The sequence below is a fragment of the Grampus griseus genome (assembly GCF_964374135.1).
Source record: "Grampus griseus genome assembly, chromosome: 12".
NCBI lineage: Eukaryota > Metazoa > Chordata > Mammalia > Artiodactyla > Delphinidae > Grampus > Grampus griseus.
In genome coordinates, this window is record NC_139006.1 from 524,026 (window position 1) to 545,343 (window position 21,318).

The 21,318-nt window shown below is 63.8% G+C and overlaps 1 protein-coding gene across 1 annotated transcript in view; it reads right to left on the reverse strand.

Annotated features, from left to right (window-relative positions):
- Positions 1–21,318, reverse strand: part of FBRSL1 (fibrosin like 1) — an 85,348-nt gene that overhangs the window by 28,096 nt on the left and 35,934 nt on the right. The window contains exon 5 of the mRNA XM_082667140.1: positions 4,548–4,577. Coding sequence (XP_082523266.1) covers positions 4,548–4,577 — 30 coding nt within the window. The remainder of the gene's footprint in view (positions 1–4,547; positions 4,578–21,318) is intronic.

Consider the following 21,318-nt stretch of genomic DNA (forward strand, 5'->3'; position numbering starts at 1 on the left):
CTTCGTTCAGCCTGTTCGCGGCCAGGCTCCAGGGGAGGCCAGGGCACTGCTGTCAGCGGACGGTGTTTTCCTTGCCACCTGTGCTCTCGCGGCCTCGGAAAGGCAGGGCTCTGCCCCGGAGTGCGGCAGAGGGCGGACGCCTCTCTCTGCTCTCCCCGCCCTAGGGGGTGGGGAAGGCGGGGGATGGTAACTTTGGCCGAGGTCCCAGGCAAGTGTCCACCCTGGCCCTCTGACCTGCGCCTACTTTTGGACGGGCCCAGAGGAAGTTACTCATTGCCCAGAAACCCAGCTCGGGTAAAGGACAGAAGGAACTCCAAAGGTCTCTCCAAACCCACCACCCCAACTCAGACCCAAACAGCCTCGAGTAACCAGGTGTCACTGCCATGGAGGAAACAGAGAGGTCTGGACCGCAGGTGATACCCTTGGTGCGTAATTCGTGTCCCTGGGGAGCACCGCCAGGGCGAGGCTGTGTGTCAGGGACCTCCCAGGAAGGTGGCTCCCCACCACACTTGGATCAAAAGCTGAATTTCTTGCCATGACTTTTTACAATGTGGCCTCTCTGAGCTCAGCCACTCCCTCCCTCCCTCCCTCCTTCTGCTTCGGCCCCACTGGACATTTTACATCAACGTCATCCCTGCCTCACCACGCAGGAGGCGATCAGTCAGGTTGTAAGATCAATGATGTGGGAAAGGGGAATGCAGATAAGATGGCTGGTGCTACAGCTGCTTCTGTGGATTAAGAGGTGGCTATGAGGAAGGAAGCCATATGCCAAGAGTGGCCAAGCAGAAAGACAGAGAAGCCTGATGACCACAGACAGGCCATGCCAGCCGGGAGGGTCCACATCCGGGCCTTTAGGTGAGAAATGCAAACTCCTTCTCTAGTCCAGTTCCATTACAGCTTCCTCCCTGACACGGGGCCATGTGGTAGACAGTTGGTGTGTGCACCTTGAAAGCCAGGACAGAGGTAGGGAGTTTATCGCGTAGGCAACAGAGGTCTCTGCATCCTTCTGTAAGGGCAGAGATGTGAGCTGGCGAGCAAGGAAACTGCCACGCCCAGAGGAGAGCTGGTGAGGGCAGGGTGAGGGCAGCTGCAGCCTCCAGACCTACAGCCCAGGCAGCCACGCAGGGCCTGGCGAGTCACAACAGCCCAGCCAGTGCTGATCACACACATCCCCGTCCCGGCGGCAGAAATACCAAGATTTGTCCATGCTGGCTGGTGAACAGCCCTGGGGCCCTAGCGGGGGCTCCTATCCCAGGGGGCAGCTCTGGGAAGCCCCAAGACCTCCCCACCACCAGGCAGCTCTTGGGCTCCGTCCAGGCCCCCTTCTCCGAGCGGCACCATGGTCCGCTGCATGGAATCTCGGCCTGGCCTCTGGCCTGCATCTCCAGCTGTCTGGAACACACCCTAGTGTCCCAGAAGCCCCATGTGCTCATGGAGAAGGCAGACTCGGGTGACCGGGGAGGAATCCTGTACCTTTCCCTGGCTCATCAACCGAGAGGCTCTCTGCAGCACGGCCCGGCTCCGCCCACTTCAGCGGGCCCATCGCCCCACAAGTGGCAGGCCCAGTCACCCGGTGCTAGCTCAGAGCTCACCATAGCCCAGCAGAGGCACCCCATCACTCACGGAGCAGGTGGCGACAGTGGGAGGCTTCTCTCTCCCTCCCCCTGCCTGGGCCCCACTAAGGCCTGCCCGCGACGGAGCCAGGGGCAGTCACATGCCCATTTCGCCTGTGCAGCCCACTGGGGGCCCACCGCCATGGCCACGCCGGGCGCCAGTCACCACGGGGAAGACTGGGCTCTGCCCCTCCTCCTGGGGAGCCCCGGCCGCCGAGGCCCGGTGAGAGTGCCACGGGGTCAGCCCCGGCACAGAACCTAGCCTCTCCCAGCAGAGGCCTCCGGAACTCGGGCCCTGGCCTTCCCAAAGACCCTCCGAGTGGGGCGCTTCCCTCATGCTGCACGGGGAATCGCCAGGAGGAACTGCTGGTTCCAGACCCCACCCCAGACCCGACCAGAGCGAGCTCCCGGGCCACCCCCGGTGACCGCGCCTGCTGTGCCCATCAGCCCTCGGCCAGGCTGAGCTCGGGGCCACGGCCAGGGCGCGGGTGGGCGTGAATGCAGAGGAGGCCAAAGCCACGGCCTCCGGCTAGCCCTCGGTCACAGCCTGCTGGCCTCGGTGCCCGGGGTTGACGGCCCTGGGCAGAAGTTCTCGGCGTGCCTGGTCGGAGCTGCCATGTGGGGCTGTGCCCTGGCTCGGCCCCTTCCAGCGCCTGGTCTCCACTCCAGGGTCCTCGCTCTGGCAGGAGGGGTGGACCGAGGGGTGGAGGGTGAAACATGCCAGACCCAGCGCTGACCAAGGGGCCCCTGGACAGAGCAGTCAGCTGCCTCAAGGTCTCAGAAGCCCCTCCCCACACCCCCTCAAAGCAGCCCGTGGCCTCAGAGAGCGTTTCCTGCAGATCTGCAATTAAAGGAGGTGCTGAAGGTGATGGCCCAGCGCAGCACTTTCCCAGGTGCTGCGATCTAATACATTAAAGACATCAGGAGTGGGGCTTCCTTGGTGGCGCAGTGGTTAAGAATCCGCCTGCCAAGGCAGGGGACACGGATTCGAGCCCTGGCCTGGGAAGATTCCCACATGCCGTGGAGCAACTAGGCCCGCGAGCCACAACTACTGAGGCCTGCGCTCTAGAGTCCACGTGCCACAACTACTGAAGCCCGCAAGCCACAACTGCTGAGCCCGTGCACCTAGAGCCCGTGCTCCGCAACAAGAGGAGCCACTGCAATGAGAAGCCCGCGCACCGCAACGAAGACCCAACGCAGCCAAAATAAACACATGAGTTTATATATAAAAAAAGACACCAGGAGCGACAGCTCCTGCGGAAACGCGGCACCTGTCCCAGTGCCCACCGGCGGCCCGACACCCTGTCCACTCACAGGACGGCTGAGGGGCAGCACTCGGGACCACAGACACTTCCTAGCTGCCCTGCCCTCTGGCCACCTTCCCCGGATGGTCTAGACCGCAGCAAGGACTCCACACAGAGCTTCTGGGCCCCTCGCCTTGGGCGGCGCACCCCCGGCCTCAGCCGCCCACACCTGTTCCTCCTCCATTCGCCGCGCGACTCCTGCCCCCTCCCGGCCCGTGGGATGAACGCTCGCCCAGCCCAGACCCGTGCCCTACCTCCTGAGGCTGGGCATCCGGACCCCAGGCATCCGCTGCAGGCCTGCCCTGACCCTGAGCACCCTGCTAGCCGGCCTGGGTTCTTTCCACACTTGCTCACGTGCTCATAGGCTGCTCTGTGCTTGAGCGTGAAGCCTGTACGGGGGGGGCTGGCCGTCTGTCCGTCCACAGCTCCTGCCCACGCAGGTCAGGACACACCACAGAGGCAGCAACTGAGGCTCTCACACCGCACAGACCCCCCGACGGGACCACGTTCCAGTTCACAGAAACTTGCCTAGACGCCAGTCGGTATTCAGCTGCCCTTCCATCCGCCTCACACGAAGAGCCCTCATGCACACTGGCCCCGCTGCCTGGACACTTGTCCTCCTTGGTGCCCAGCGCCACCCGCGGGGGGCCCCACCCCGAGGACGAGGGGCTCCACCACGGCGGCGCGGCCACCTTCTGCCGTCTCACCACCGAAGGCCCTTCAGGTGGGCTGCTAGCTCGTTCACCAAGGACGGCGTGCCCAGCCTGCCCGGGTTCCAGCTGTGTGACCTCAGGCAGGTTCCTTACCCTCTCTGTGCCTCGGTCTCCACTTCTACATCAGATGGCGACAGTCCCTGCCCCACAGGGCTTTGGGGCGGTGAGTGCCAGGCGCCTGCACCCGCTGGGTCTCACGCCTGTGCCTGCTGCTGCTGGGCGCTGCCCCTGAGAGCCAGTCCCGAGAGGCGCCCCCAGCTGCATCCCTGCCCACACAGAGCTCAGCACACAGTAGGTGCTCTGCAAGTAACTGCTGAGCCAAGAGCTCCTCCCCTTCCCCCAGGACACACAGGGCCCTGCAGATGGCCAGGACCAAGGTCTCCTGCACCCCAAGGGCCAAGGCAGGAGCTGCGGAAAGGAACGCAGAAGGATGCCGGCACCTCCGGGAGGCCCCTCGGCTGTCCCTGTGCTAACTCTCTCACTGCATAAATCCCGAGTTAGTAGAAACTTCATTGTTCCTGAAAAGCGAGGGGTAGGAGGGAATTGCGAGGGGCCAGGCGCTGTTGCTATTAGCGGAAGTCTCTGTTTTGGGGTGATATTTACGGCCCCCAGCATGGAAACGCAACAGAGTGTGGCCCCCGCTCTGCCCATGGCTCCCCCATCCCAGGGAACCCTGGACTGAGACAGCTGCTGACAGGCCAGGAGCTGAGGCCCGGTCCTGCAGTCCCAAGGGGCCCGGGCAGCGTCCCAGGTCCCAGCGTGGATGTCTACCGCATCTGGTCCTCAGCTAGGTCAGGGAGGCGACAGTCACCCGCACACCCCACAGGAGAACCACGACCTTTCTGCCTGGTGTCCAGGGCCCTGCCTGCTGGGGTCCAGGTCAGCAGGAGGGGCAGGTGAGGGGGTGGAAAGCTTACCTTGTCATCCCCGTCGCTCTCGCTGTCGCACTGCAGTGGGGGGAAGAGAGAGAGAGAGGTGAGTCAGCGCCCCACAGGCGGGTCAGGTGCTAGGGGCTGAGAAGGTGAGAGTGTGGGAGGGGCCTGGGCTGGGGGGGAGGGCCAGAGGAGGCTGCTCTGGCCGCCCCACGCCCCGACTCGGGGCCTCAGGTCTGGGATGGGGGTGTCCCCAGCCAGCAGGACCAGGGGCCCAGGCACCAGGAGCCGGGAGGGATCTGGGGGCCTAGGCAAGCCCTGGGTGGGGGCTCCATCGAGGACCTGGGCAGGGGGCTGGTTGTGGGGTAGGCGAGGCAGAGGTGAGACAAGGAGTGCATGTGACCGGGCAGATGCAGGCCAGCACCGGCACGCCGCAGCAGGCCCGAGCTACCCGGTAACCCCAGGAAACACGTGGAGCAGCCCCCCGCCCCCTCAGGCTCCCTCCCAGGTCCTGAGCTCTCCAGGCAGCGGGGGTGCCGCGGTGAGATGCGAGGGGCCCCTGGCTGCTTACGAGGCCGAAGGACCAGGGCTCAGGGGAGGGACTCTGGGCACCGCCTGGGCAGGGAGACAGAGAGGCCCAGCCTCGGGTGGCCTGAAGGGGCCGCAGGGCGGGCGGGGGGCAGTGAGGGCTGGGACCCGTGGAAGACGAGCAGTCAGGACAGCCTGTGCTGCAGGTGCTGCCTGGCGGGGTGGGGGCCACCTGCTCCCCCTGCCCTCCCTGCAGGTGCCCCAGCAGAATCCGCTCCACGTTGTAGCGCAGCTGGTTAAGGGAAGATTGTGAAAATCGTGCAAACAAATCCTTGTTTTCCATTTTCAGTGAGCAGAGCTTTAAAAAGAAACCACAGCAATTTTCCCCCTAAAAGAATATAAACCATAAAGAATCTCTTCCCAGCAACTGTAATTGTGACACGTTTATGTCAAGTGAATTACGCTGCTGAAAATAAATCTCCCCGGGCCGCACAGGAGGGTGATGGGCCCCAGGCAGACATGAGGACGTGCTCCACAGACACGTGCTGTTTCCGTGGGGCCCTCCACCAGACCCGTTCTGCGACGGGGCCCTGCACACGCCCTCCGCGCCCTGGGGCGAGGGCCGGGTGGGTCCAATGACAGAGTTCGCCGAGTTGTGGCGGCCTGCCTCTGCTTTAGCAGGTGGAGAGTGACCCTGGGGACAGGGGGATCCTCCTGAGGCTGACAGCAGCCCCATGGACCCTCTGGCCCCCAACCTCGCACTGCACCCTGCAGGGCCTGGCCCAAGACCTCCAGGGCGGGTGTCCCTTCACAAATGGCAGAAGGGACCACGGGCCCAGTCTCCTGGCCGTACAACCACGGTGAGAGGCCAGGTCCACCCCTCATGGCTGGCTGGCTCTAGCAGGGTGGCTGAAACCCAGAGACAGAGCAGGAAGGCGAGAAGGGGAGGTGGGAGATGAGGCTGGAAAGGCGAGTGGCCAGAACGTGCAAAGCTTCACTGCGCAGCGAGCTTGGACTGAGCTTTGTCGTGCGGCCACATGACCGGCACTTCCGGACGCTCTCTGTGCCAGCAGGGAGGGGTGGGGGGACTGGGGGCTCGTGGCCTGTGGGAGCGCGGCCTGGAGGGGGGCTGTGGGGGGCAGGAACCCCTCTGATGCAGCAGAATTAGCTGAGCTGCCAGACACCCCCAACCAGGCCTCTTTATGCCTAACTAGCCCTTGAGGTGGAAACTGCAATCCCATCAAACCGTCAGGGGGCCGGGCCTCGGGCGCAGCACACCTGTCCCTTGGGCAGCCTGCAAGCACCCCTAGGCCTGGCCCTGCTCCACCCCAGGCCCGGTTCCATCCTGTCTGCGCTTTCGGACGGTGCCACTGGTGACAGCTAAATGATCTGACATCGAGGAGGGGGTGAGGGTGCTTTCCAGCGAGTCGGAGCCTATAATTAACCAAAGAGCTCACCGTTTTCAGGCAGCACAGGCTGCACTGCAAATGAATTCACGTTATTAAGTCCCACTGAATTAACGTTTAACTGCAATACAGTCGGAATTGAATGAGGCAATTAATCAGGACAAAGAGAGAAAAAGAGCCCCATCTGTCTTGTGGGAGCTGCCTGAGTGGGGCGACCTTCACGGGGCTGCGCTGGGCTGGGCGGGTCCTGGAGGGCGTCATCCTGGTGTGGGTGCGGGTCCAGGCGGGGAGTCCACAGAGCAGGGGACAGCCCCTAGGCCCCAAGGGATGTGCTGGGTATGGTGGGAGCCCAAGACATGGGCTCTGGAGCAGACGCCTGCTCTGACGCTGTGCTGCCACCTACGCTGTGCAGCCCTGGGCAAGTACCATGACCTCTCTGTGCCTCAGTTACGCTTCTGTAAAACAGAGCCAACAGCCCACCTACAGGATTGTTGTACAGCTTATGAGTGAATACATGCAAAGCACTGGGACAGTGCTGGGTGTGTACTCATCATGATACACCGTGTGGTTGTATTTTCACCACCACCGCCACTACCACCACCATCATCACTGTCACCACCACCATCACCACCACCATCACTCAATATTATTATTGTCTTCCAACTAGGCCAAGAATGAGCGTTTCCCCTTTGGAATGGCTGAAGGCCCAAACCTGAGCGTTTCAGGGAGGCGTCTCTGGGCCCTGGAAGTACCAGCTCTTGCCTGACCCTGACGGCTGCTGACCAGAAAGGCAGCACTGCTTGGCCCAGATGCGAGCCCAGTATCAACTGTACCCTTCCCTGCTCGCCCCCAGCTCCAATCCCGCTCCGGAGGCAGCACGCCCCTCTACTTGCCTACCAGTTCCTCCCAGCCTGGTCGAGCCAGCAAACAATGAACCAGTAGGACTACTCATCCAGGACCAGCCCCTCTGCCCCTCCTTCAGTCAGCCCAGAGGGTTACAGTCCTGAGTGCGCCTCAGCTCACCCAAGGGACCTCAGACCCCGTCAGCCTGAAGCCTGGGCCAGGTGACTCTAATGAGTGGCTGGGGAGAGGCACCCCGCTGGGAGCTCAAGACCACCCCGTGTAGGTCAGAGGCAGATGTGAGCTCAGGGTCCCGCATCCCAAAGCCCCAAAGCTCAGCTCTTCCACGTCCCAGGCCACCGTGTCACTCACGCTAATAGATGTGACGTGGGGATGCCCAAGGCTTAACTGCGTGTCGCCCACGTTCACGGACGTGATGTGACGAGGGACCCATCCATGGGTGGACATGGCCTTGAGACACAGCGTGAGAAGCCATGAGCTGGATGAGGCTTTGTTTGGCCTAACTGGCCTAATTTTCAAAAAAAAATTCGCTGCCGGCTTCCCAGTTGGCGCAGTGGTTGAGAGTCCGCCTGCCGATGCAGGGGACGCGGGTTCGTGCCCCGGTCCGGGAAGATTCCACATGCCGCGGAGCGGCTGGGCCCGTGAGCCATGGCCGCTGAGCCTACGCGTCCGGAGCCTGTGCTCCACAACGGGAGAGGCCACAACAGTGAGAGGCCCGCGTACCCCCCAAAAAAAAAAAAAAAAGAAAAAAAAATTCGCTGCCAATATTTAAAAATCTGGAGATTTCTCATGAGACCCTGCGTCTTACTGGGAATGCGGAGCCACGTGCCCACACACAGCCCCGCCCAGTGCCAGGCAGGGCTCCGCTGGGCCCCCGCCCCGCCTCTCCTGGCGTCCAGGGCCTGAGTGCTGGCCCTCATCGCATGCTGGGGACAGAGCCCCCCGGTGGGTCCTGGAGCCCGGGGCTCCCCTGCCTTCACTCTCGGTGATGGTGGCTGCTCGTTTCACCTCTCTGAGCCTCAGTTCTTCGTCTGCCGAGACGGGGGGCCTCCGTGCTGCGGTGGCTTGGGGTTAAATTAGTCAGTGTGGGTGGAGAGCTCAGAGCAGCAGCTGGTTGGCAGTCTGGGCTTCATAAGTGTGAGCCGCTGTCGTCGTCATCTCCACCTTCCTCAGTGTCACCCCCATCGTCACCGTCATCTTCATCATCAGCACTGTCACCTTTGCCGTCACCGTGATGTGCCCCGGCCCCTTCCTCCATGTCACCCGACCAGCCCTTGGAGGCACCTGAGCCATCCACGGGCCTGGGCACAGACACTGTCGCCGGACAGTGCCTGCTTCCCTGGGGGCACCTGCACAGCAGGTCTGGAGAGCTTGGCCTCCGTGACCGAGACCCTTCCAGAAACCTGGGCAGCTACTGGCTTGGGGCGAGGGCGGCTCACGGGCCTCCACAAATTGACACGGCTGTTCAGCAGCCGCAGAGACGGGCCTTGTTCTGCTCTCAGAGCGAACGTTAATTACCGCTGCGTCACAGCAGCGCTGAGGAAGGCTGCCTCTCCCACTCCCCAAACAAAGGCATGAAAAATTCCTGGGCAGGGAGCCCTGCTGCTGAGCCTGTGCCCCCAGCAGACGTTCCAGCACCCAGGGCTGGGCCAGTCACCCATGGGGGCGGGGGTGTCCCTCCTGATCGCTGCGGAGTCTCCACTGTGCAACGGAGACACAGGTCGAGGGGCGGCCGGGGGGCTGCTGGAAGGAGGGTGTGAAACCGCCCCAGCCCTTCTTCTCACTCAGGCGGCCCCCCCTCCATCCAGGGGTCCAGCAGGCTCAGGGTCAGTGTGGCCTGGCGCTTGGAGGTGGGGGTGGGCCGGCCCCTGCCCAGCAGCAGGCCCTGACTGCAGAGCTGCTGGGGGCCAAGGAGGGCCGGCCCCTCCCCCTGGCCTGGGCCGGGCTCCCAGTGGGCACCGTCACCTGCAAAGGCCAGAGCAGCTGCAAACTGAAAAAGTACGCAGGATCCGCGGTCTGTGCGTGAGTGGAAGGTGACAGGACGTTCTGTTCAGGCCACCTGAGCGTGGCAGCGAGGAAGGTCTGAGCTGCTGGGCAGCCGGTGCTGAGCCCTGCCCTGGGTCGTAGCCACGTGGCCGGAGGTGTGCCAGGGGACGCCCGGGGAAGCCCCGGTGGCACAGTCCTCGGCGTGGGCAGCGCTCGCTGGGCATGTTCTCGTGGCTCATGTGTGCCTTTTGCACGCCTGAGCGCCAGGACACGGGAGTCGTGCTCTAAGGCATCTCACACGTGAGCACCTGGCACCCTGTCCAGGGCTGCTCTACCCTAGCGTGTCCCGCCAGATGTCCCACTAGGGTGTGGCACCTGAACAGTCAGGCGACCTGCCGTGGGGCCACGCGGGCCCGGGAGCGGTGGCTGTGTGGACGGTCCGTGCCTGCGCTCGGGGCGCCCGCCCTTGGCCCCACATCAGCTCCAGCTTATTAAACACTCTGCTTTTTGGAGCCGCTTTGGAAGAACTGGGGGAGAAGAGAGGGGCGTCACTGTCTGGGGAGCAGAGGGACCCCAGCCCGGGCGGAAGCGTCACCTTCGCTTCTGCTGCAAACGCCCTATGGGGATGTAGAACACATGCCAGTTGAGCGACTCAGCGAAAATACAGAGCCAGGCGAGGCGCTGTGAGCCCCGCTGGGCCGCGGGCAGCCTGGGAAGAGGCGGCGCTGTTCGGTTACGCTCTGCAGTGGGAAGGCCACTTCTCATCCTTGTATGCGCACCTCCAACATGTAAAGGAGCACTGCGGCTGAGGGTTTCAGCCAGGCACCCCCTCTCTGTCAGAAGTAGACCCTGGGGGCCCTCGGGGGCGGGGGTGCCAGGAGGGCAGTGCTGGGGCCTCTGCTGTCTCATCTGCGGAATGGGGTGCCCATGGGGTTGTCGGGTGGCCGGCTCTGCGGTGCCGGGAGTTGGGCTCATGGCTGGGGAAGGCTGGTACCACCCTCCTTTCAAGGGCGGCCGCAGCCACCAGTGCTCACCGTGGCATAAGCCCACTTCACAGATGAGAAAGCAGAGGCTCAAAGGTTAAAGGGATTTATTTGCGGCCACATGGCCACTGAGCAGGGGCTGTGAGCTGGGTCCGGGCCCCAAATGGCCCTGTGCCATTGTCCACCTGCCCTAGAACCCCAGGCAAGCCCTGGGACCGCAGGGCTGGCAGGAGTGGGGGCAGAAGAGAGGCAGAGGCCCAGAAAACCACAGGGCACGGGGCTGATGCTGTGTTTGCTCACTGGGCTTGCTTCCACACACTTCACTAGGCCCCGCCACAGATCTACCTGCTTATGGACGGGGAAACTGAGGCAGAGCGGTTGGGAGTCCTCCTAGGGCATGGCTGGAGGGTGGGTGAGCAGGGCTCCGGAACCCACAGTCTTAACCTGGCCCATATCGTCAGGGCCCCACGCCAGCGACTCCCTCGTGGTGGCCAAGACTGGACTGAGGTCCCTCAAAGAGCCCCTGGCCCCCTCGGCCCAGGAAGTCACAGTCGGCCCTGATTAACTAGGCATGATGCCTGGATGGTGGATCCTGAAAATTCCATTCTTGTTTACTCAGCTAAGTCACTTTTTCTGAGTGTTTAGGCTTTAAAGCAAAACAAAGCACTAATTACTCAATTAACGAGCAATTAAGTTACTGCATCCTAACAGCCTGAGCCTGGACTGCCTCTGTGAGCAGAGAGAAGGTGGGGAGACCACCGAGCAGGGATGCGCTGTGGGGACGCCATCCGTCATGGGGTGCAGAGGGGACAGAGGGGCCCGAGTCCGCCTGGGCCAGGTGCTCAGCCCACACGGCCCACCTGCCTGCCCCAGGCCCCTCCGGGCCAGGAGGACTGAGCCCCGCAGCCCGTTCCCCTTTCCCCGCTTCTGCCTGAGCGCCTGTGCCTCGCCGGCCGGGAGCCGGAGCCAGAGGTGGCAGTGGGTGGAGCTCTGGGGGCCACAGCGCCGCCAAGCCTGGCTGAGAAGAGATGGCCCTGCAGCCTGGCCGAGGGCTTCGCGGGGCCTGAGAGCCAGCGGGGTGGGGGGCTGGGGCCCCTCCTGCACTTTCAGACGCGGCTGAGGGCTGCCTCTGAGGGAAGCCTCCGGGGACACGGTGCGGGTCTTGCTGGCAGCCCGGCTTCATCCCAGGCCCCAAGTCTGAGCTGTCGCTGTGGACGCCGCGGCTTCCGAGCGGCCAGCGTGTGGTCTGTCTTCAGTGGGGAGAGTCTGGGGTGGAGCCGGTGCCCAGTGAGAGGGGAGGCGGGCACAGCAAAAGCCGCCCCTCCCAACCCGCCAACCTCAGGAGGACCTGGAACAGAATTCCAGGCCTTCCCACGCCTGGCCTGTGCAACTGGCCTGCTGCCCCGCCCCCCATTCCCCTGCCAGGCTGGCCTTCCCCACCCTTTCCTGAGCTGGGCTTGGGTGCAGTTCTCCACAGCTGCCTGTGCAGTCCTGACCTCGCCCTGCAGCCATCTTCAGTTAGTTGCTCATTTGTTTATCATCAGCCTCCTTCCAGTGAAACCCAAGTTCCCTGAGAACAAAGATCTCATTCTGGGACTTCCTTGGTGGTCCAGTAGTTAAGACACCCCGCTCCCAATGCAGGGGGTACGGGTTCAATCCCTGGTCGGGAAATAAGATCTCACATGCCACGCGGCAAGGCCAAAAAAAAAAAAAAAGTACAAAGATCTCATTCCTGCAGTCTAGCGCGGGCAGGGAATGAGTGACTGACTGAATGACTCGGGGGGTACACACAGACCCCGGACAGCAGGGGCAGGGAACGAATGAATGAATGACTCGTGGGGTACACACAGACCCCGGACAGCAGGGGGCAGGGAACGAATGAATGAATGACTCGTGGGGTACACACAGACCCCGGACAGCAGGGGGTAGGGAGTGAATGAATGAATGACTTGTGGGGTACACACAGACCCCAGACAGCAAGGGCAGGGAGTGAACCAATGAATGACTCGTGGGGTACACACAGACCCCGGACAGCAGGGGGTAGGGAGGGAATGAATGAATGACTCGGGGGGTACACACAGACCCCAGACAGCACGGGCAGGGAACGAACGAATGAATGACTCGGGGGGTACACACAGACCCCAGACAGCACGGGCAGGGAGTGAACCAATGAATGACTCGGGGGGTACACACAGACCCCAGACAGCACGGGCAGGGAATGAACGAATGAGCATTTGGATGACTTAGGCCCTGACAACAGGCCGCTCCCACCCTCCTCCTCCCCTCACGGGTCTCGAGGGTCGGTATCCAGAGGGCGCTTTGGGTGTCACACAGAGTGGGGCTCTGCCTGTGCTGGGGGCCGTACCCACAGCATTGCCTAGCACCTCACATAATTCTGGAATGTTCACAAAGCTGACAGCCTGCTCAGTATCACCAGAGCCTTGACCCTGTTACGAAAAACACAAAGTTACTTTTCATTTTCTCCCGGTGCAGCTCCCACAGATACCAAGGAGAACTGGGGCATCTCCTTGTGGGTAACTTTTCCAAGAGCGATGAGGACGCACTGCAAGCGCCCCATGGCCTCTGCTCTGCGCATCCGCGCCAGGGCTCAGGCCTGGCACTCACATCACGAACGAGTCATTTTCCCCCAGCAACTTCTCTTCCCATCAGTTTCACCAAGGGCCGAACTCTCTGCTTTCTAATCCTGTGCTGGGGTTATGTGGTCCCACCGTGAGGGGCGACGCAGGATGCGGGGACAGGGGGCGCGGAGGGCAGCCCCGTCCTTCCGGGGAGCCCTCCCTGAGCCCTCCGCGCAGGCTCCGCCAGCCGATTAGCGAATCTGCTGTCCCCAGACGGGCCAGACGTGTCTATCCCTGCAGCCCCCATCCTCCGCTCTATGCCTCATCTGTCCCCACCAGCAGCTCCTGGCAACACAGCAGCAGCCGCATCACCGCTGAGAGCCAAGAGTGACATCCGCCTCATTCCCGGGGCAAACGTGACGTCCCCAAACCTCCACAGGCCTCCCGGGCCACCAGCTCCCCTGACATCCCCCCGCCACTGGCCGGCCACACTGCGACTGCAATTATACCTGCACGTACACACGTGTACTCACGTTGTTGTGTACACGCACACACCTGTACACGTACTTGCACACATGCCCAAGCACACACACACTGACACACAAATGCTCACGTGATGGCTAGGGTCCCACGCACTCCGTTCCCCTTAGGAGCGCCAATGCCACAGGTACCCGGAGAGGCCGGGCCCCTCCTCCGAGCCTCTCCTCGGATGGCACCCTTGCACCCCGAGCCTCAGGGCACCCTCCACATCCTCTCCCCTTCCTGCTTCATCCGCTCCGTGCAATTCTGCTGACACGACACTCCTCTGACTTGCTTCCCCTCTTTCCCATCTGCCCCCCCCTCCATGGCCTCCACGAGAGCGGGGATTTCTGGGTTCTCTTCAATCCTCTGACCTTGGGGCCTGGAGTGGTACCTGGCCCACAGCGAGGGCGCCACAAATACTTGGGGACGGCCAGCAGTCACCGCTTTAGGACCCACTTCCCGCCCGAGCTGCGGGGGAGCAGGCGGGGCCTCGCTGCAGCCTTCGGCTCGCCTCAGGGGCCTCGCTGGGGCCTGCTGGGTCCATCCTTCCTCCACGCCTAGGACGCTGGGTCACACCAAACGTGCTCTCCCTTTCTCATCAGCGGCTCTCCCCGCAGCCCTCACTGGGCTGGAATAATGAACGATCCCATGTCAGGAATGAATAAAAGATGGCCCCTGCCGCCCGCCGCTGACCTTTTTGGAGTCGACTGTATTAATATATTCTCCTGTTGTCAGACGCAAAGCGCTAACTGCCTTATGAATTATTTATCAACACAAAAAGTCTTAACCAGAACGGTGTTAACATTAATTCCTAACCTTCTGGGTCCTGGCAGCCCCGCCTCTTCCACATAATTGAATTTCACTCCCAGCGGCCTGCCTGTCACCCACCCACTCCCCAGAATGACCGTCCCTCCAGCCGTGGTTCCTGGCACATGTGGCCGTGGCCTTGAGGGGTTCCCTAGAGCATCGGCGTCCAGGCTCTAGGGACAGGACCAGACTGGACGAGAGTCCTTGGCTCGTGCGAGGGGGGCGGGGCCTCCAGGGGCCTGAATTGCTCAGGGTCTGCTGGCACCCCAGGCTGGGCCAGGAGGGGCGGGCGCCCGCCGCATCTCGCCTCTGCAGCCGCCCCGCAGGCCGAGGGGGCGGGACGGGTGGGGCCGGGGGTAGAAGCTGCCGCCTGTCCAGAGGGGCGGGGGAGGAACCTGGGGAGGGGGCTGTGGTGGCCCCCACGAGCCCTCCCAGAGCCCACTGCAGAGTGACCACGCTGCCCAGAGCTGGGCCTCACCGCCCCCCCGCCCCCCCACCGAAGGCTGTGCTCTGGAGAGGTCCGCAGCCAAGCGCCCCTGAATGCCCGCCCTCAGAAACGCTCATGGTGAGCGCTGCTGCCCTAAGCAACTAAGTCAGGGCAACTGGTTACTTAGCAACTATGACAAACACACGAGTGAGAAGCAGCTCGCTGGCCTGGCGAGGGGCGTCCTGAGGCGGCAGGGCCACACCGCAGCAGGCCATGTTCTCGGTCGCCCTCCCATCGAGGGCAGAGGCCCATCCCCTCCCCTCGGACCTGGGCTGGCGTGGCTGAGCCGACCAACGGAAAGTGGCACACGTGCCACCAGGCCAGCCCCAGGGCTGCCTTGGCCCCCTGAGAGCCCCGAGCCGCCCCACTATCCCACAGGGAGAGCCCCGTGGAGGGCCTCGAGCTGCCATGGAGAGGGTGGGTCTGCGCCCACCCAGGAGCCAGGAGTGTGGGTGAGGCCACCTGCAGCCTGCCGCCCAGCTATGGGGGCAGAACGCCCAGAGCTGAGTGCACAAAGCAGTGGGATACGACGAGACAGCTCTGGGGGCCAGTGGTTTCTAGAATGTCCCAGAGCCTTCCACATGGAGAGCAGGGGAGGGGAGGGACCCCGTACGGAGGCCAGGGGCTCGGCATCGGGATGGAGGTGCCTGCAGGGCAGGGGCTGGTACGGTGTCCGGGGTAGCTTCTCCTGGCAGTGCCTGCTAAGTGCCCAAGGGGGGCCCAGATCCAAGGCCCCCTGAAGGCCTGACCCCGCAAGGCCAGCTGCGGGTGTTCTCCCGTCAGCGGCTCCATAACGCTGGGCGGGCTGGTGCGTGCGTCTCAGCTCCTGCCTCTGCAGCGGGCTGATGCCTCTTCGTGGGTCTGCTGCGGTTTGAAATAAAATAATGGGGGGTGGGGGGGAGCCTTTTAAAGATGGTTGCAAAATGCCACGGAGACTTGAGGTTTTCTCACGAATGAATGCTCTCTTGCCACTAAATCCGACCCTTGCTCAGATAACAGCACAAGATACACAAGGGTGACACACCCGTGTCAAACCCGAGGCCCGGACTACCCAGCCTGAAGCTTCAGGCCCCCAGCGAGCAGAGGGCCTCCCAGCCTCCAGTCCGGCTTGCTGACCACTCCCCAGAGCTCCCATGGAGCCACCCACCCAGAGGAGTGCCAACGCCTGATGTGTTTGGGCAGCTGGGACGAGCCTTGCTGAAGCCATGGGCTGGCGGGCCCCTCCCTTCCTCCTTTCGGGCCCCTGGCGCACCTGCACCCCAGCTTGGGTGCCCTTGGCCCGACTTCCCTGCTGGCTCTTCCTGGGACGCTGCCCCTAACCGCTGGCACAGTTGCCCCCAGATGCCCTCCGCAGCAGCCAGCACTCTCTGGAAGCACCTGCCGCTGATGTACCTGCTTTCTCCCACCATCTCCCCACCAGGGAAGGGACCCCAAGACTCGCTATCCTGTGCCCCCAGGGCGGGCGGCGCAGAGGCCACAGGCTCAGTGGTGCCCTCGGCAGACACGTGGAGTGTGACAGCGACCCGCCGCACTCAGAGAGTAACAGCAGGCGCCTGGCAGGCTCGCGGGTTCTCCCCGCAGCCCTGTGGGGCGGGTCCCGGGGCTTCACTGTCTTACAGATGAGAAGACTGGGGCACCGGGTGGCACCCAGCCCGGCGGCTTCACCTCCTCTCCCGACCTGAGACCCTGCTAGGCCCTGCCCAGCGGGCCGCTCAACCCCTAAGGCTTCGCAGGACCTCGGACTGGCAGTGCAGCCTCCAGGCGGGCAGGGGCTAGCGGCCTCTGGCTCTGCCATCCCTGATCGACACCTGGGGGCCACACTTGGCCTTCCCGGAGGTGGCTCCAGCGTGTTCCTGACAGAGCAGAGCCAGGAGCCAGAATATTCAACCGGAGGGCCAAGCCGTCCTGCCGGGTCACGCGCCCCGAGGCCAAGGGCTCCCAGAGGCAGGTGGCCGCCCAGGTCTGTGCCACCCCAACCGGACTGTGACCCGTGGGGGCTCGCAGACGGCCTCCCCGCAGCACACGCTGGGGCGCTGCTCCTTGAGAGGACGAGCAGCACACAGCGGTGGGGCGGAGGGAGCGACGCGGGCTCAGGGCCAAGAGGTTGGGCCAGGGACCCCCGGGGAACACGGGACGCCTCCTTCTCCCACCCCAGCGTCTGGCCGGACAGAGGGTGGCCGCAGGAGGTTTCCTGGCCGGGAGGCCGGGTCCCCAGGACCCCGGAGGGGCCCAGACGCTGGAGCCCTCAGGGGGAGGGCATGCTGCCCTGGCCTGCCTGCTGCACACCCCGCGCCCTGGCAGGCTGACCTCTGTGCGGGGCAGCAGAGTCAGGGGCCAAGGACCCGGCTGCCTGCAGAGGATGGCCACAGACAGAGGGGCCCAGAGTGCGCCCACGGGAAGCCCCGGCAGGCAGACCTGTCAGATGCGCACGGCTCCACTCGGGGCCGCTCGTGCCGGGAAAATCCCGAGCCCTTGACCGCTCCTCCGTCTACACCAGCACCCCCTGTAAAGCTAGCACCCACCCCCCATTCCAGCACCCCTGTGCCTGCACCACCTACGCCTACAGCACCGCGCAGGTCACCTGCTTCTCTTATTTATCACTCTGTCCCTGCTCTATCTGGGGCCTAGACCGCTCTTAGGAAGAACCTGCTGCCCCCGGCCTAGAGAGGCCCCCCACCCAGTGCCCGCTCCCAGGAAGCTGAGCAGAGGCCCTGAGGGCCATTCCCTTCCTGGTGCCACACCCACCGACCCAGGTCAGCGACAAAGAACGGTCCGGCTGTCCTGGGCGCTCTCCCCTCCTGGCCCTGGCTCCCAAGGCGAACACATCACGGTCTGCTTCCCTGGGAATAACAACCACGGATGTACCCACATGCCTCGTTCAGAACCCCTCACAACTGGCCGAGGAGGCGGTGCTGACCCCCCTGCCCCAAGCCAGGCCAGGAGAGGTGCCGGATGACAGGGGCAGCGGGACACAGGCTCTCCATCAACCCACAGGGAAGGACTTCCGTGTCCTCTGCCTGGTCGAATGTGGGGCACAGCTGCACCCCAGGACCCTGAGAGGTGGGCCAAGTGAAGGACAGACGATGGAAGAATGGACGAACAGACGGATGGATGTATGGGCAGACGGTGCCTCCTGACAGAAGGCTGGCTGGGCACGGGCTGGGGTTGCATCACAGGTGAGGACACTGCCCACCGCACACCCGCCGTCCCTGGCGACCCCTTCCCAGCGGGCGGCTGAGGACTGTCCTGTGCTCGGAGGTGGGACGAGGATGCAGTTCCCGGCTCCAGGGAAAGCCTGACAGGCTTTTATTGCTTTTGTACAAATTACGGCTGCTCGGAAGTGGCCCGAGAAGCAGGGTAACGGATGTTGTAAACCCGCCTCATAAAGACGGAGCCTGCCGCGGGCTGCGAGGGGGCAGCGGGGCGGGTTAGCGGAGGCCCGGGCCGCCAGAGTGTGCAGTGGGCGCTGCAGGGGCTGAGGGCGCTGAGCCGCTCCCGCGGTGGGCACGGGGGCAGATAGGCTTCAGGACGGCCCAGGGGCACGCCGGGTGCCTCTGCCAGCCAGCAGGACTCTGCCGCTCGCGTCCACCAGCCGTCCCGCCCCTGAAGGCTCACGAGAGCCGAGTCCCCCGCCACGTGCTGCACCTCATCTCAGCCACGATCGCCCCTGGCTTACGGGCAAAGCTAGCAAGTGACCTGCAGGCGGCCAACCAGGTACCCCGTCCCCGGGGGCCACCTGCTCTGCCCTCCTGAGCCCCAGACCGGGGCTCCCAGAAGGCAGGGCTGTGCCGCTCGCTCCTGCCAGAGAGGGTGGCAGGGCAGAAAGCTGAGTGTGGAGCCGGGAGCCCCGACGAGCACGTCCGGGAGGAGGGCCGGCAGGAGCCACAGGGTGGTGGGCGCGTGCACACATGGGGCACGGGACACGGCCCTGCCGTCGTGGCTAGAGCGCAGCTGGCCTCGGCCACCGCCGCACCTCACAGGGTTGCGCGTGGGCTGATGCCAGTGTCACATGCGCGTGCACGGCTGACTTCCCCAGCGGAAGCCGCTGCGCCCCCGAGTGTGAGAGGCCTCGTCAGAGTGGGGAGGGGCTCCTGCGCTTCCCCAGGCTGCCCAGGTGCCTGCACCCCTCTCATGAGGTGCTGACACTCTGACCAGAGAGGGGAGGCACCCACAGCCTCTCCCCACGAGCCTAAGGGGTGCTTACGACAACACAGCCTCAGGAAGCCACGCCGTGCCACCCGGAGCTGAGGCCACGCCACCGCTACTGCTTCCTCCAAGCTCTCGGGACCCTGGTAACCAGCCACCACGCTGGAGGAAGCCCAACCAGCCCGCCGGGGAGGCCCACGTCAGAGGAGCTGAGGCCACCAGCCATGAGCTGGCACCCAGCCCCAGAACGGGGAGGAAAGGAGCCTCCCGTGACCCCAGATGTCGAGGTGTTTCCTCGACGATGAGCCCCGGCGGCCCCCCTCCCCGCCCCTCCAGACAGACGTCCTCGGCAACAGCTGGCTGGGCACAGCGCCAGCCTGGGCCCTGCCAGCCCTCGTGTCGGCTCTGTCTGGGCCACGCCAGCTGCTAGTTTTAACTCTGCCCCACTGCCCAGGCTCCGAGGGGAAGGGACCAGCCAGGGGCGCGCCACAGGCCGCAGCAGCCCCCCCCCCCCCGTGGCCCTGGGGCAGGGCGCCAGCTGGGCCTTGACATGTCTTATTCACTCACTTGCGCCAGGAACGCGAGGTGTGGAGGTCCCTGAGACCCGGGGCTGGCGCTGCAGTGCAGGTGATGTGAGACTGGCAGGCTCTCTGCAGCCCAGCCAACAGCTCAGAGTTCATTTCCAGAAACCCCCTTGAGGCAGTCACGCCCATCAGCTAACCGTGCCTCGTGCGTGCGTGCGTGTGTGTGTGTGTGTGTGTGTGTGTGTGTGTGTGTGTGTGTACGGGGGCCACCCTGGCAGGTTTGGCAGGTGGGGTCCCGCCCGACCCAGGCAAGCCTGGGCATCCTGGAGGCCAGGGTGCAGGCAGGTGCCCCCTCCTCCCAGCCCTCCACCACTCTACTGGGAACCAGAGTTAGAGGCTCACTGACCGCCCCCGCACTGTTCCCGACACACGACCCACGTGGGCCCCGCGGCAAGGGCCGCTCCTTGTGTGTGCGTGTGTGTCAGGGCCGCTCCGGTGTCAGGGTGAGGTGGGGAGGCCTTCCCGCCACGCCAAGCAAACTCCTCCGCAGCGCTCACCGCCTCCACAGGGACGCTACTTATCCCCGGGGCAGGGGCGTTGGCTGTTTGATTCCCTCCCAGCCTGCCGTGAAGGGCGGTGACTGGTGCAGAGCAGACCTCAACCCAGGTGTCTTGAGGGGAGGAGGGAAGGAACAAATGCACCCAAGCCCAGGGGAGGCGGGAGGATGGCGGCTCGGCTGAGACTGGCCAGTGAGGGCGGGAGAGGTGCCAAAGGCAACCGGCTGGGTGCTGTGCCGTGGGCTCAGGCGGGCGAGGTGGCGGGCAGGCTTCCTCCCGTCGGTGACAAGCAGGGGCCGGGGGCGGGCGGGGCTGGGCGGGAGGGGACGGCAGGGACGCCGAGGTGTGGCCAAGGCCAGGGGTCCCTTAGCAGAGACCCGTCCTGACAGTGGGCGCTGCAGCGGGTTCTCTGCCCCCGTGCCTCAGCGCCCTCATCTACAGGGTGGGCAGCCATCGCCAGGATAACAACGTTCACCCCGAGGGTGGCATGGGACACCTGCCCGGGTCAGCACGGCGTCACTGCCGCTTGGCGTCCTCCACTCCCGTCCCCGGGCAGCACACTCGGGGTGGGGGCAGGGCCGGCCTCCCGCCCCGGCGGGAGTCTAGATACTCATTTCTCTTTAATACAGGAAAGCCCCAAGTCCCCTGCTTCGGCGGGAGACGAATCCTCGTGTCCTTGGTTGCAAGCAGTCAAATTAGGAAAATCACTTTCTAAGTAATTTTACGGCACTAATGAACCTCTGATGGCGGGCAGGGGAGGTTGCACGGAGCTCTCAGGACAGACGCTGTTGAGGATGAACGATAATTGGGGATTTGCTGGGGATAAATCTCGGCAAATTAAACTTTTTTAAGTATGGTCTATAAACCAGGTCAGGTGACAGACGCCCCCCCCCCCCCGCTGCCCTGTCACCTAGTATGGGGGTGGGGGGACGCTGTCGGGGAGAGGCAAGGACAAGCGTGACCTCTGCTGGGCCTGAGGCCCCAACTGCAGACACGCACAGACGGCAAGGGACACACAGGCCAAGGTACACACCTACACGCAATGCCACGTGGCCAGACACACACACACACACGTCCTGCAGAATCACAGTTGTACATGTACAGATGCACCCGTGCCACGTCCAGTCACAGGCTCCCAGATGGACACTTACATGCAGACACACACGTGTGGCACACACCCACCTGCTACAAACACAGACACATCCGGGCACCTCCAGACAGACATGCGAGAGGACAAGACCCAGACACACATACAGACGGCCAGAGAGAAACACGTAACGCTTCTACGCGTAGGCGTGCAGCCGCATGGCCACACAGAGACACCGCCTCAAGGCACGTGCATGTGACAGACATATGTCAACACACAGGGGTACACAACACACACTCCCCTTTCACTGAGAGCCACACACAGACACGGCCCCCAACCTGAG